At 37.3% G+C, this 16,519-nt stretch overlaps 1 protein-coding gene across 2 annotated transcripts; it reads left to right on the top strand.

Moving 5' to 3' along the window:
• The first annotated feature begins 1,069 nt into the window (after positions 1 to 1,069).
• On the top strand, positions 1,070 to 12,181 carry LOC130436867 (NACHT, LRR and PYD domains-containing protein 3-like). 2 transcript variants are annotated; one of them, XM_056767875.1, is made up of 9 exons: positions 1,070 to 1,119; positions 4,069 to 4,253; positions 5,330 to 7,192; positions 8,608 to 8,781; positions 9,422 to 9,595; positions 10,040 to 10,213; positions 10,292 to 10,462; positions 10,750 to 10,796; positions 10,882 to 12,181. In XM_056767875.1, exons 2-9 carry the CDS (start codon positions 4,093 to 4,095, stop codon positions 11,394 to 11,396), a joined length of 3,279 nt encoding a protein of 1,092 aa, XP_056623853.1. In that variant the 5' UTR covers positions 1,070 to 1,119; positions 4,069 to 4,092; the 3' UTR covers positions 11,397 to 12,181. The 2 variants fall into 2 exon arrangements, with proteins under 2 accessions (XP_056623853.1, XP_056623844.1); XM_056767866.1 differs by lacking the exon at positions 1,070 to 1,119 and adding an exon at positions 1,385 to 1,433.
• The last annotated feature ends 4,338 nt before the right edge of the window (positions 12,182 to 16,519 follow it).

Genomic DNA, 16,519 nt, shown 5'->3' with positions numbered 1-16,519 from the left:
ATCTGGGTCTATTTATACATGCTCTTATTGTCTGGTTCTTAGTTTTGCATGTTTGTCGGATTTCTCTGGTTTAGCCCTTTGAATTTGTTTGTTTTTGGATTACGTCTTTAAATAAAGCTTCGTTTGGATCTTCATCCGTTTGTCTTCGTGCAGCACGTGACAGTAACCAGCGGTAGAGCTGAAGTCTAGATCATAGATGGAGAAAACAGTTACTGACAGCAAAATACTTCAATGATGGGCGAGGGATTCTAGATCTCTGGGGAGCGGAATGACTTTAATGCAATGTATATTGAATGTATATTCAGTGCTTGAGTTGAATCATGTCTTATGAGAGGTCCCACATGAGATGTTTTTAATTGGCTATATTAGCCGAATTTTTGTTTATACTTTGTGCGAAAAGCTCAGTTTTAATCATGTTTAGATTTGGTTTCCATTATTCTACTGATAATGACAAATATGAATATTATAAAAACTGAAAAAATATGGATGCCCTAACAAAACATTTATATATGAATAAATTACTGGCAAATACAATGTAATTCATTAAATAATTCATTTCCATATATGTGACCCTGGACCACAAAACCAGTTTTATGGGTAAATTTTTCGAAATTAAGATTTTTACATAATCTGAAACAGGAATAAATAAGATTTCTATTGATGTTTGAGTTGTTATAATATGATATCGTGCTGAGATACGACCGTTTCAAAGTGCAAAAAATCTAAATATTGAAAAAATTGTCTTTGAAGTTGTTAATCAGAGGCACAGTGACGGTTAAGACTGGTTTTGTGATCCAGTGTCACATATAGGAATCAAGTGTTTATACTTTCAATGTATGAAATTCAAAGTATTGCAATATGCTAATAATGTGTTGTTGTAGAGTTTTGGTTTTAAATATATATGAATTGATTAATTATATTGACAGTTAATAGATCGTAATCGTGTAAAGTATCTTCTGATAGCCGAAAGCACATTCATTTAATTAAATGTAAAAAATGAAAGTAAGAAACACTAAGTAACACTTCCGTGTTATGTGTGTGGTCTCTGCAGCGATCCCGTAAAAACGAAAGTAAAACTCCGCGATTACACTCGAGCTGATGACAAGTGCGCAGTTTACGGTAAGAACTTAAAAACCAATATCACAGTTTTATCACAAAAACCACCAGAGATTCTGCATTTAGTTCACAACTTACATATTAAAAGATTATGATCGTTATATTTGATTATTCCGCTCGTTTACTTAGATCGTTTCATGAGGGAAACTCCTCTGTTGTGAAACCACGTGTAGTCATAAGACAAACACACACCAGCCTTGTCATAATGTAGACAACCTTTAAAGCACGTTAACGTGATCAAAAGTTGGATGTTTCTACGTGTGTTGAAGTTGTCACAAAGTTATCTTTAACTGGCCTTCGTGGACATTTTTTGAGGTGTGAGTATGTTTTATACAACCAAGCGTCATTTAACCGTCACTGTACAGAAGCGCGAAAATCAGCCTTTTAAATTTCAGCCGACAGAAGGATTCAATGACATACCAGGTTGTTATAAACATGTATAACACAATATTTGTCTCTATAGCAATCAATGTTGGGTGTAACTAGTTACTAAGTAATTAGTTACTGTATTTGAATGACTTTTCCTTGAAAAAGTAAAGTAAGTGATTACTTTTGTTTCTACTATAATTTCATTATAGTTACTTTTGATGTAATTAAACTAAATACTTTGTGAAATATATGTGTGTGCAATAGTGTAATTGACATCAAAATTCAAAGTCTTACTTTAAAATCTGCTTTAATGTATAATTCTCACATTTGTAATACTTTGGTCAGTTAATAATATTATTTATTTGAATGAATTAAAGAAGCCGTTTCATTGAATCACTTAACTAATCAAGGTTGACGTAGGATATAGAAAGAAATTAGTAATGAGTAACTAAATACTTTTTGGACAGAGTAATTTGGACAGTAATCTAATTACACTATTGAATATGTAATGAGTAACTAGTAATTAATTACTTTTTCAGAGTAATTTACACAACACTGATAGCAATCTTATGCCAATAAAAATGACTAATAACATTAAAATAAACTTTTTTATGTGTAGCAAAGGTACCTGAAGAGTAGCCTACTGCGTTTCATGCTGTTTGGTTAGAAAGATGAACTTCAGCAAGTAACTAGCATTCTGGATCATGGCAAGACCACAAATTCTATTAAGAGTCTAAATTGTCACAAAGAATATATGTTAGATTAATATATGAGAAAACAGCATTTGCCCCTGCGTCTTCAATGCCGCTGTGGTGTCCTTCAGAAAGACGCTGTAAACATTGTGACAGTGGCATTGAACCTGATGTTCTCACAGAGAAGTCCTCTAAATAGAACAAATATAAATGACATAAATAAATGATTAGATAAAGAACAAGATTTCTTTTTCAGTGTCCTTACCTTGTATTACAGTATAGCTTTCAATGGGTTCTTTTCAAGTTGACCACCACCCCTCACACTCAAGTAGCATAACATAGCAATACTATACTCTATCACTTTTGGAAACAAACCAAACTGCACTTCCCAAGTGCTAGATCGCAGGATTTAGAAATATCGCGAGATTTAACATTTTACAATGGGTCTTGCGTGATGTGTAAAGGACGTCAGTGGACGTCGATCCACAATATATTTTAAACTAATTGGGGCACTAAAATGATTCATTGCGGTATTAATCAAAGCATTTTTCACAAGTATATTACAGAGGGTCGTGATGGACTAAAAATGCACATGTAAAGGACGTCACTGGAGGACATCCTCTGTCGAGCCCAACCGATGTGTTTTTTTGTGTGGGGGCACGATGCTGATATTGGGGAGGAGAAAAAGGCAGATATTCTTTGTGTATACCATAGTACATATCTAGTATATATAGTCCAATTTGTATTAGCCTAACTCAGACATTTCAAATATTGAAGATCAGTCAGTTATAAAATATATACAGTATATAGTGAAGCAAATTTACAAATAAAAATAGTCAGTGCTTTTTCAGGCGGTTCAGGTTCATAGAAACCTGGTACGGAAATGAAAAGTGTAAAATAACACTTGATAGTCTTCACTGTCTAAATGAAGTTTAAACCTTACTAAAGATATAATTTAATCAGTGACCTCCAGTGACAGTCTTTGTACTTTATTTGTTTATTGATTCAAATCGGCAAACAGATAAATCGGTCGGGCTTTAGTTCCCTCAGTACTGATTCACAGAAGTGTATTTATAGAATTACACGTAGCTAAAAGTCAATGTGACATTATACATGCAACCGTAGAGAACTGTTGACATGTATTTTATGTAGGAACAATAGATTTAAGAACTATTTTATACCCGCTGCCATCACTTTTTTAAATTACAAATAATTTTATGGATATTATTAACGGAAGTCATTGTTTTTGTTTGTTTTTGTTTCTTGTTATGGTGCTTGTCATTATTTCATAAGGTTTACTGCTGACTGTGAAACAAATTGCCCTTCGGGGATAATAAAGTTTGACTAAGACATAGACTACACATCAATCTGAATGCATTTTTGGATTGTCACATATTTAAAGCGATTTATACCGACCTACCACCACGATTTTCGGCCAGGGACACGATCAGATTTCACACGCAAGAAGTTTTTACTGAAAATAACATTGTATTTAAAGCCAAACTACTCGACTAAATCAAAGACTAAAACTAAAAATTTCAGCACCTTTATAAAATGGATAATTAAGAAATGGTGGAAATCTGTTTATCTTTAATCTATATCATAATGTAAACTCTTAAAAAGTCTTTATTGTCATATCTGTGTTGAATATAAAAGCCTTTAATGAATTTCACCATTCAACTGGGATGTATCAGAGAATATTCTTAAAATAGGAAATCGATTCAGTGATTGGTCAATGTCAATGTCGTCATCCAAAATCCCGTTTGTGGCACAGCAAAGTGTCGTCTATCTCTAAACCTGACACTAAAGATTTAGTTCTACACTACACGGGCCCTGATACAAAGTCATTTTATTTCCATTTAATTGAGTTTTTCTGTGTTTCTGTGTACAGATCTGAGGTCATTTTTATTTCGTTATGGAGTACAAAGAGAGCACTGCTCCTCATACGAAACAGAAGAGAAAGAGTCAGAAAACGTCATCGTCATCTCCTGAACCCAGTGTTGTCTCTCTGAGGAGTGAGAACTCCATGGGCTTCCCTCCTGAACTCAGTGATAAAATAGAAACATCTGACTTTATGTGAGTATAACGTGTAATTACATTTAAAAGGTTTAAAAAAGTGAATTTCTCAATAAAACATATCAGCAAGCTTGGCATAATCTTGCATTAGTTCTTTTTCCACCAGCGATCTGATATATGCTGATACATATGAATTTTTTGCGATCCAAATCGATTAATTTAATTCATATTTCGAAATTACTAGGCTAGTCAAGACAAGCAGTAAACCTATCTTAATTTGTGTTCGGAAGATGAACAAAGGTCTTACGGTTGTGAAACGACTTCAGGATTAGTAATTCATGACTGAATTGTCATTCTAACCCTGAATTTAACCCTTCAACTGTATTTACACTGCGGGACACAATGATTGGTAGTTATCAGACGTGTTTTCAGCATTGAGAAAATAAAACCAATTCAGCTAAACTGGTTGCCCATCATGCTTGATTTTCAGTGTTAATGTATTTAACAAACAAGTCTAACTGGTCTTTGGCTGTAGAAGCAACATGGTCAAGTGATGTAACGGGTTTTTGTCAATTGACGTAACCAGAATTCTTCATAAAAATATGATTAAATAAAGAAAAATGAATGTGTAAGAGAAGAGAAGCATCTGGTTTAGTGTATTAATATGTACAGTATTTAGCCATTTTTACATAGTTTGTCCAACATTACTCTTGTGTTTTAATCATATATCCCCAACAATGTTGCAAAAACACATTCAAAATTATACTGTTATACAATTTATTTTCTTGTGATATTTTACCAAATACTTTTATGAGTATGTGTACATTTATTCTATGTGGATAAAATATTGAATATTTCTAATTCATTGGCAGTTACACATTTGACATGTTCAGGTACCTCCAGTCTTAACTTTTTTTAAAAACTGTGCAGATTTTATTTGTAATTACACAAAAATAAAAGTACATGTGAAAATATCTGATGCATGCTTTTAAAACTCATCTTTCTCTATTTTGTCACTGACCCATAAACTTAAAATACCAATCATAAATAGTATGTACATGCACTATTTACATGAACATATGATTTATATATTAAATATTTTACAATCATATTATCTGTTTGTTCTTTGTCTGTAGATCAAACATTACACATAAACATGATCTGTCTCCAGTCGTGCATCAGGACTGTCATGATGAATCAGTGGATGATGTTCTTCAGAGAGTCAAAGACAAACACAAAAGCATTATGAAGAACAAGTATGAGAGTTTATTTGAGGGAATCAAAGCACAAGAGAATCAAACCATCCTGAAGAGAATTTACACACAGCTGTACATCATAGAGGGAGAGAGTGAAGGAGTGAATGAAGAACATGAGGTTTTACACATGGAGACAAAGCCCAGAAGAACACAAGACTTACAAGACACTCCAATCTACTGCAATGACATCTTTAAAGCTCAATCACATCAAAGAGACAAAATCAAGAGTGTTCTTACTAAAGGCATCGCTGGAATTGGAAAAACAGTCTCTGTGCACAAGTTCATTCTGGATTGGGCCGAGGGAACAGCCAATCAGGACGTAGATTTCATGTTCCTGCTTCCGTTTCGAGAGCTGAACTTGATTCGAGAGCATCGCTACAGTCTTCACAAACTTCTGCTGGACTTTCATCCTGAACTTCAAGATGTGGACTCGAAGATTTATGAGGAGTGTAAAGTTGTGTTCATCTTTGATGGTCTGGATGAAAGCAGAATGACTCTGATGTTTTCAGACAGTGAGAAAGTTTCTGATGTGACTGACACTTCATCAGTGGCTGTGTTGATGTCAAACCTCATGAAAGGAGATCTGCTTCCCTCTGCTCTCATCTGGATCACCTCCAGACCAGCAGCAGCCAATCAGATCCCCTCCAAATACATCACGCGTGTGACAGAAATCCAGGGATTCAACGACGCTCAGAAGGAGGAATATTTCAGGAAGAGAATCAGCGACGAGCATCAAGCCAGCAGAATCATGTTACACATCAGAAGAGCGAGAAGCCTCCACATCATGTGTCACATACCAGTCTTCTGTTGGATCTCATCCACTGTGCTTCAGAAGATCCTGACACAAGATCACAGTGAAGAAATCCCCAAAACTCTGAGTGAAATGTACATCCACTTCCTGCTGATTCAGATGAAGATGAAGAATGAGAAGTATGATCCAGAGAGAGATCCAGAGATCAACAGAGAAGTGATTGTGAAACTGGCTGAAGTGGCTTTCAAACAGCTGATGAAGGGCAATGTGATGTTCTATGAGGAGGATCTGAGAGAGTGTGGGATAGACATCACTGACGCCTCAGTGTATTCTGGGATCTGTACTGAGATCTTTAAGGAGGAATCTGTCATTCATCAGAGGAAGATCTACAGCTTCATACATCTCAGCTTTCAGGAGTTTCTCGCTGCGTTTTACATATTTTACATGCATGCAGTCAATGATGAGCAGTTGTTTTGGTATAAAGGGGATTGTGACTGTGAGGGGGGCAGTCTGGAGGAATTCTCACCCTGTGAGTCACTAATAAGAGGTGCTATAGATGAAGCACTCGAGAGTAAATCTGGTCATCTGGATCTTCTCTTGAGATTTCTTCTGGGCATCTCACTGGATTCCAATCAGAGACTCTTACAGGATCTACTGACACAAACTGTGGACACATCACAAACCATCAAGAACACCACACAGCACATCAAAGTGAAAATTAAACAGGAAAATCTCTCAGCTGAAAGATCCATCAATCTGTTCTTGTGTCTGTCTGAAGTGAATGATCAGACTCTGAACAGAGAGATTGAGGAGTTTGTGAGATCAGACAAACACTCAGAGAAGAAACTCTCTGCTGCTCACTGTTCAGCAATAGCCTACATGCTTCAGATGTCAGAGGAGGTGATGGATGAGTTTGATCCGAAGAAATACAACACAACACAGGAGGGCAGAAGAAGACTCGTACCAGCTGTCAACAACTGCACAAGAGCTCTGTGAGTATTACAGTACAGTCATGATTTAATTGGCAAGAGGGTTGTGGGCATGCAATCGGTCAAGTAATATATTCACAAAAAGGATATTTTTTAGAAATATGCTTCTGTTTAACCCAGACTTAAGAGGCCTTACTAAGATTCATCTGATTTGTCACATTTCGTGGGGCAATCGTGGCCTAATGGTTAGAGAGTCGGACTCGTGACCAGAAGGTTGCCGGTTCGATCCTCAGGGCCGGCGGGTAATGATTGCGGTGACCTTGAGCAAGGCACCTAACCCCTACATGCTCCCCGGGCGCTGCAGTGAAAGCTGCCCACTGCTCCGGGTGTACGTGTGTTCACCACTTGCTGTGTGTGTGCTCACTAATCACTGGATGGGTTAAATGCAGAGGTCACATTTCGGGTATGGGTCACCATAACTGACAAATTGGTCACTTTCACTTTCACTTTCATTTCAGACCCATTTCTAATCTACCTTTCTTTAAAAAGATTTAAGGTAAAGTCGTTTTGTATTAGCTCCAAAGTTTCTTTGCCGATTACAAGAATTTGTATATATTCCAATAAGGCTTCAGAAAATTTCAATCCACTGAAACGGCTCTTTTAAAAGTGCTTTATGACATATTTAAGACTCGAGATTCGGTAGTATTGGTACTCTTAGACTTAAGGGCAGAATTTGACACTGTAGAGGATAATGTTCTTCTGTCCCTTTAAATGCAGATAGTAGGTCACAGAGGTTCAGCCCTACGTTAGTTTCAGTCCTACTTTGCAAGGAGATTTTCTGTTAATATTGGTAAATTTCGATCCTCTGCTGTACCTTTGAACTGTGGGATTCCACAAGGTTCCACTCTAGTCCCCATGTTGTTTTCTTTATACATGCTCCCTCTTGGGACTATCTTTGAAAAGTATGGCTTTAGTCATCATTGTTCTGCACTTGACACACAAAAATACATTTTACACGTGAACCTAAGAATGGTCTAGAACAGGTGGCCACATGCCTCTCGGATGTTATGGATGGATGTCTCAGATTTTTCTAAGGTTGAATGAGAGTAAAACTGAGGTTATTGTGTTCACCCCCTCTGACATACACAGTACTTCAAATGTAAATCTTGGTGTTCCAGCACTTTATGTCAAGCCACATGTGGAAAATCTGGACATGGTGTTGGATAGTGCCCTAAAGCTTAAGAGGCAGGTTAACCAAGTTTTTAAGTCAAGCTTTCGTCAGATGCAAACCCTTGAAATAAAGAAGTCCTTTCTTTCATTTACAAACTTGAAAGAGTAATACATGGTTTTATCACCACAAGGCTCGATTATTGCAACTCTGTTTGGGGATTAATCAATCTTCCATAGATCGCCTTCAGACGGTTCAGAATACTGCTGATAGAGCCCTGACAGGAGTTTGTTCTGTATCTCTCCTCTAGGCTTTCAGGCTGTAATCTCAATGTTGAGTCCTGTAAAATCATCTCTTCAGCTCTTCAGTCCTCTGAGTGTCCTCTGAGAGAGCTTGATGTGAGTAACAATGATCTTCAGGATTCAGGAGTGAAGCTGATCTATGATGCTCTCAAGAAAACAAACTGTCATCTACAGATACTGAGGTTTGACTTTTAGATGAACTAATTACTGAGGAAAGATACAACATTAATTACAATGGATACATTGGCACACTTGGTTCTTTGCTAATCAATTATTCAACATAGCAGGTTTTATATAATCGTGTAAAGTGCTATGTATCCACTTCAGTACCTATTTTGTTTGAGACACACTTAAAAGCATGCACAATGACAGCGTTAAGTCATATAATCATATTGTCAGCTATATAATAGTGGTGTTTAATAAAAGAGCTAAGTAATCCAGTACATTCTACTTATTTGTCTGTTTTTACACTATTATGAAAAATCTATTTCCTACATTTTCCACCATTCTTATTAAAATGTAGACTATATAACAACATAAACACGTATACTATGTTATATTATGTAAGTTGGTTGATGGTTTAATTTTTTTTTTACAAAAACCTTCTCACAGAGTGACAAAAGATTTCAGTACTACTGACATATGTTTTTTTCAAGCAACTTATTTTTTATATTTTGAAATGATTTAATATCTTCGTATTGTGTTTAATAACGCCCCTAAGCTGTTATAAACATGAACCACTGCAGTTCTTGCATTGATTCAAAATCCGATTTCAGCTACGTTGCTGGAGTGTTAATGACTTGTGATTATTATTGTCTGTAGGTTAGCAGGCTGTTGTCTGACAGCTACGTGTTGTGAGAGTTTGTCTTCAGCTCTTCAGTCCTCTGAGTGTCCTCTGAGAGATCTTGATGTGAGTAACAATGATCTTCAGGATTCAGGAGTGAAGCTGATCTCTGATGCTCTCAAGAACACAAACTGTCATCTACAGAAACTGAGGTTTGACTTTTCAGATTTAAATATTTTTATATGTACATGATATGGGCTAATCCATAATTATATATGGCATGTGAATATACTGGCTTTAACTAGTGGTCACAACATTTCAGAAACTTTAGCCAAGACTCTAAAACCAGACGATGTGAAGATGTCGTCACAACATTGTATTAATGAATGTTACAGTGACTGAATGATGGCTAACTGGTAATGTCATAAGAGCCTTCTGTGTTCACTGGGTTTAGGAGCTGATGCATCTGCTGATGTCTCTTCTGGCACCACATGGAATTGGAAAAATACTCCTTTTCCTACTCGTTGTTTTATTAACCTTCTTCAAATTCCCATACTTGCTTTTTTAGGAGAACATGTCAGACTGGCCCAGAGTTTACGGTCTCCTGAATAAATGTGTGATGGTATTAATAACTTTCTCTTTACTGTTCTGTTTAGATTGTCCATGTGTAGTCTGACAGCTGAGTGTTGTGAGAGTTTATCTTCAGCTCTTCAGTCCTCTGAGTGTCCTCTGAGAGATCTTGATGTGAGTAACAATGATCTTCAGGATTCAGGAGTGAAGCTGATCTCTGATGCTCTCAAGAACACAAACTGTCATCTACAGATACTGAGGTGTGTGTCTCTATATACTGATTTATCAAAAGAAGTGATCATCTGAATATTATAAAACATGTTGTTGTGTGTTTGTAGGTTATCAGGTTGTATGGTGACAGATGAAGGATGTTGTTATTTGGCTTCAGCTCTGAGTTCAAACCCGTCACACCTGAGAGAACTCGACCTGAGCTACAACCACCCACAACACTCAACACTTCAGCTGCTCGCTTATCAAGATGATCCAAACTACACACTCAACAAACTCAAGTATGACACACAACACTAATACTAACACAAACTGACCTGAGTGTGTGTCTGTGTGTGTGGTTGGTGTGTTTCTGTTGTCCATTGACTTCCGTTGTATGAACACACAACCAATGACACATTTCTCAAAATATCTTCTGTTGTGTTCCACTGAAGAAAGATCACATGCAGGTCTACGACCTTGAGAGAGAATAAATAATGACTGCATTTGTATCTATGATAGAAGAGTTACTTTAATTGAGTTTTTCTTACCTGACTAGAGGCTCATTTTGTGTTTGTGATTCTTTTAGTGTGAGACACAGGAGTGAGTTCATGATGAAGGCAGGACTTCAAAAATGTAGGTCTGCACACACACACACACACACACACGGATTGATTGAGTTAGCGCTTGTTGTGTTATAAATGTGTCTTCTGGTGTTCAGATGCGCGTGATCTCACGCTGGATCCAAACACAGCAAACCCTCATCTCATGCTGTCTGAAGAGAACAGAAAGGTGACGTATGTGATCGAGAAGCAGCCGTATCCTAATCATCCAGACAGATTTAAGGGCTTCAAGCAAGTGTTGTGTGGAGAGAGTCTGAGCGGACGCTGTTACTGGGAGGCTGAATTCACCTGGAAAGCTGACATATTTGTGACGTATAAAAGCATCGGCAGGAAGGAGAGAAGCGGTGGATGTGGGATCAACGTGAACTCCTGGAGTCTGTACTGCTCTGATGGAGGATTCACTGCCTCTCACAATAATAAAATAACAGACGTGTGTGTTCCTTCACCTCTCTCTAATCGAGTCGGGGTGTATGTGGACGGTCCAGCCGGCACTGTGTCCTTCTACAGCGTCTCTGACACACACACACTCACACACTTACACACATTCTACACAACATTCACTAAACATCTATACGCTGGCTTTAGAGTTTACGACTCTGTGTTACTCTGTTAGCCTCTCTTCACACTTACAGTATGTGCGCTTTATTAAAACATCTTGTGTTTATTTGGAAACTGACCTTGGAGAAGCGCAGAAAAAAATAAGGAACGATTCTTTGTGTTTTATTCACGAGTACATTAAGACACAACCGAAATTGTATTTTGCTTTGTAAATGTATTTTACAAAGTGTGGATCACATGTGTGGATCTGAGAGAGATGTGTGTTATTATGATGATCTATAGTTTGGTATATAGTCTCTCAGCCTTTGCTTGTGTGTCCTGATGCTCACGTCTCTTTGGACTGTTACTTGTAGATATTCTGCAGTTGTTTTCATTATTTCTCTCTCTGTGTACATTGTACATTGTTCAGCACTAAACTCTTTGCTTATTTGTACCTTCATCATGCTTAATGTCCTTATGTTGTTTTAAAAGAGCCAGTCTTTTGCTGTTTTAAAGGCTTTGATGATGTTTTTTGGGTGTTAAACAATGGATGTTCATGTTTCTACTTTCTACTGAAAATCGCTTTATATGTCACATATTTCAAGTCTATTGTTCTAGTCTATTCTAGTCTATTTCTAGTCTAGGTTAAGTTAAAGTGATATAAGCAGGACCTGGAGCAAGTTTCAGTAGTCAAATATCTCGGTGTATGGATGGAATCTAGGCTGACATTTGCTATACATGCTAAAAAACTGATCAAGAAATGTAAAATAGGAGTAAATATTTTAAGATGTTTATCTGGGGTTGAATGGGGAGCTTGTAGATTATCGTTGAAAAGAATATATAATACATTAATCAGATCAAGTTTGGATTATGGAAGTATAATTTACGGATTTGCAGCCGACACCATACTCAAAAAGATTGAAGCAAAACAAAATCAAGCTCTGAGAATATGCTGTGGTGCGTTCAGAACATCTCCCATAGCAGTTCTTCAGGTAGAAGTTGGTGAAGCTCCTATAAAACTTCGTAGGAAAAAAATTAGACTGAATTATTGGGTTAATATTAAAGGTCATAAAGAGAGTCATCCAGTGAAGGGAGTAAAAGTTTGGGATGGATTGTTAACAGAGAAGCACAAGAAGCTGGTATTGCAGACTGGGACGTGAGTCCAAATGTTATATTACCAAGGACACCACCATGGATATATCCAATGGCAAAAATTGACTTACAAATTCAGATGAAAATTAAGAATGACAGAGATACCCCAAAGAATATTATCGCACAGCAATATTTAGATCAGACTTATTCATCATGGTTACATATATATATACTGATGGTTCTAAGGATCCTATGACTGGAAGAACGGCAGCTGCTGTATACAGTTGAAAGAAAAAGTATGTGATCCCTTTGGGCTTACTTGTATTTCTTCATAAATTGGTCATAAAATGTGTTCTGATCTTCATCTAAGTCACAACAATAGAGAAACACAGTCTGCTTAAACTAATATCGCACAAACATTATACGTTTTCATGTTTTTATTGAACACAACATGTAAACATTCATAGTGCAGGTAGGAAAAAGTATGTGAACCTTTGGGTTTAATAACTGGTTGACCCTCCTTTGGCAGCAATAACCTCAACCAAACGTTTCCTATAGTTGCAGATCAGACCTGCACAACGGTCAGGAGAAATTTTGGACCATTCCTCTTTACAAAAGTGTTTCAGTTCAGCAATATTCTTGGGATGTCTGGTGTGAATCACTCTCTTGAGGTCATGCCACAGCATCTCAATCGGGTTGAGGTCAGGACTGAAGGCGTATTTTCTTCTGTTGAAGCCTTTCTGTTGTTGATTTACTTCTATGCTTTGGGTCGTTGTCCTGTTGCATCCTCCATCCTCTGTTAAGCTTCAGTTGGCGGACAGATGGTCTTAAGTTTTCCTGCAAAATGTCTTGATAAACTTTGGAATTCATTTTTCCATCGATGACAGTAATCCGTCCAGGGCCTGAGGCAGCAAAGCAGCCCCAAACCATGATGCCACCTCCACCATATTTCACAGTTGGGATGAGGTTTTGATGTTGGTGTGCTGTGCCTTTTGTTCTCCACACATAGCGTTGTGTGTTCTTTCCAAACAACTCAATTTTGGTTTCATCTGTCCACAGAATGTTTTGCCAGTAGTGCTGTGGAACATCCAGGTGCTCTTTTGCAAACTTCAAACGTGCTGCAATGTTTTTTTTTGGACAGCAGTGGCTTCCTCCGTGGTGTCCTCCCATGAAGTCCATTCTTGTTTAATGTTTTCCTTATTGTAGATTTGTCAACAAAAATGTTAGCATGTGCCAGAGATTTCTGTAAGTGTTTAGCTGACACTCTAGGATTCTTCTTCACCTCATTGAGCATTCTGCGCTGTGCTCTTGCAGTCATCTTTACAGGACGACCACGCCTAGGGAGTGTAGCAACAGTGCTGAACTTTCTCCATTTGTAGACAATCTGTCTTACCGTGGACACATGGACATCAAGGCTTTTAGATATACTTTTGTAGCCCTTTCCAGCTTTATGTAAGTCAACAATTCTTGATCGTAGGTCTTCTGAGAGCTCTTTTGTGTGAGGCATGGTTCACATCAGACAACGCTTCTTCAGAACAGCAAACTCAAAACTGGTGTGTGTTTTTTATTGGACAGGCCAGCTTGAATTAAAACATCCAATCTCATCACATTGATTGGACCCCAGGTTGGCTGACTCCTGGCTCCAATGAGCTCTTGGAGAAGTCATTAGCCTAGGGTTTCACATACTTTTTCCACCCTGCACTATGAATGTTTACATGTTGTGTTCAATAAAAACATGAAAACGTATAATGTTTGTGCGGTATTAGTTTAAGCAGACTGTGTTTCTCTATTGTTGTGACTTAGATGAAGATCAGAACACATTTTATGACCAATTTATGAAGAAATCCAAGTAAGCCCAAAGGGTTCACATACTTTTTCTTTCAACTGTACATAAATTAGAAGTTAATGCAATTGGCCTATAATTAATTGTATTAGATTTGTCGTTTCCTGGTTTGCCTATTGGTATTATTATTCCATGTTTCCACGAAGAAGGAAGCTTTCCTGCATTCCATATCTTGTGGAAAAAAAATTAAATTATTTCCAGAGATCTGTCTGATAAATGTTGTATCATTGCATAACAAATATCATCTCTTCCAGGAGATGTATGTTTAACTCCCCCAAGAGCCATCTTTAATTCATATATATTAAAATCTGCATCTAAAGTGTCTCCAGTAGGATTCCTTTTCATCATCACATCTGGATGTCGACTCTTATTCTGATTTCTATTCTTTTTACTATCCTCCGATACATTATCATCACTATGAACTTTAACAAATACTTTAGCCAGCATTTCAGCCTTTTCTTTATCTACCACCGCCATTTTTCCTACATCATTTTTAAAAATGGCATAGCTTGATTTCTATATATTCCTCCCATTTTTTTATTGATACCCATACTTCACTTATTTCAATATCTTCTCCTATTGAATCACACCAATTTCTCCAGTACTTCTTTTTAGCTGTTCGTACTTTTCTTCTTACTTCAGCTTGTGCTTTCTTGTAATTGATAAAATCTTCAAATAAATTCGTTTTTTTATTTTCCTAAATGCTTTATTCCTATTTTTAACAGCGTTACTACATTTTTCTGTCCACCAAGGAACTGCTTTCCTCTTTTTACATGTTCCCTTTTTTCCTATAACTTTATCTGTTACATCATACAATACTTTACATATTTTCTCATTACATTCCTCTATGTCCTCCATCGTATTCAGTTCTAATGATGTTATTTCTACCTCACTTAGATATTTATAAACTTCCCAATTTGCTTTATTAAATCTCCACCTTGGAGCTAAAATCTCATTATGTTCCAATACACTCATCCCTACCTTACATAAAATTATATAGTGATCACTACCCATATTATTTTCTTCCCAAACATCCCATACACATTTACTTGCTATCTCTTCAGACACCAATGTTAAATCAATTGCTGATCCGACTCCACGTACCAAATCTATTCTTGTGTTTCTACAATCATTTAAACATACTAAACCATTACTGTCTATAATTTCTTCTACTACCTCCCCATTATAATCAACTCAACTCAACTCAACTCAACTCAACTTTATTTATATAGCGCTTTTTACAATTTTCATTGTTACAAAGCAGCTGTACATGAGACACATTTAATACAAGTATGAATTCTAAAGCAGCCCCCCCAGCCAGGCAGATAGTGCAAAACAATATGCAAACGGTGGTGAGGAACCCAAAACTCCCATCGAGAAAAAAAACCTCAGGGGAACCCAGGCCCAACCAGGGGATTCCAGTTCCCCTCTGGCAAAAGCTGCTGCCTCTGCACAAGCTCATCAGTGCTTGCACAACAAGGCTTAATAAAAATATAAAAATTAAAGATTATCATTAACAATCTAATAGCATTTGAAATGTTGTAGAAAAAACAAAGTTGTCGCGTCCTTTATCCAGCTATATCCTCTTAGCACTTGTCAGGTCACCGCTTCCCATTCTCAGCTCAGCCATCAGGTCTGGGCATGAACTGCATCCTGCGGTAACCTTGGAACAAAGAGACAAGACTGGCTGAGAGTAGAGTACTGTTCTGCACTCTTTGATGCAACAAGTACATCATTTGTTGTTGGATGTGTTCCTGGTTCCGGTTGATCTAAATAATGCAGCCTAAATCCTCTGAGGATTAATATTATGGAGGTGTAGTGTATGCAAGATTAAAAAGATGAGTCTTTAGTCTAGATTTAAACTGACAGAGTGTGTCTGCCTCCCGGACCGTGCAGGGAAGAATATTCCAAAGTTTAGGCGCTAGATAAGAAAAGGATCTACCACCTGCACTTGATTTTGAAATTCTAGGTATTACCAACTGACAGGACCCCTTAGAGCGTAATGTACGTGGTGGTCTGTAATACAATAGAAGTTCATTCAAATACTGCGGCGCTAGACCATGTAGGGCTTTATAGGTAATAAGCAAGATCTTAAAGTTAATGCGATGCTTTATAGGTAACCAGTGCAAGGTTGACAGAACCGGGGTTATATGCTCATACTTTTTTGTACGTGTAAGAACTCGAGCTGCCGCGTTTTGAACCAGTTGCAGTTTTTGTAATAGGCCCGCAGGGCAACCACCTAGAAGTGCATTACAGTAATCTAG

This window comes from Triplophysa dalaica, chromosome 2, assembly GCF_015846415.1.
Source record: "Triplophysa dalaica isolate WHDGS20190420 chromosome 2, ASM1584641v1, whole genome shotgun sequence".
NCBI lineage: Eukaryota > Metazoa > Chordata > Actinopteri > Cypriniformes > Nemacheilidae > Triplophysa > Triplophysa dalaica.
This window is presented reverse-complemented; position numbering and strand designations above follow the sequence as displayed.

What these genes read in the sequence shown, in the direction of transcription:
- LOC130436867 (XM_056767875.1), top strand. Translation starts at nt 4,093, where the DNA reads ATGGAGTACAAAGAGAGCACTGCTCCTCATACGAAACAGAAGAGAAAG. An exon ending in ATAGAAACATCTGACTTTAT is followed by an intron (nt 4,254 to 5,329) that starts GTGAGTATAACG and finishes CTTTGTCTGTAG; the next exon opens with ATCAAACATTACACATAAAC. An exon ending in GAAGGCAGGACTTCAAAAAT is followed by an intron (nt 10,797 to 10,881) that starts GTAGGTCTGCAC and finishes TCTGGTGTTCAG; the next exon opens with ATGCGCGTGATCTCACGCTG.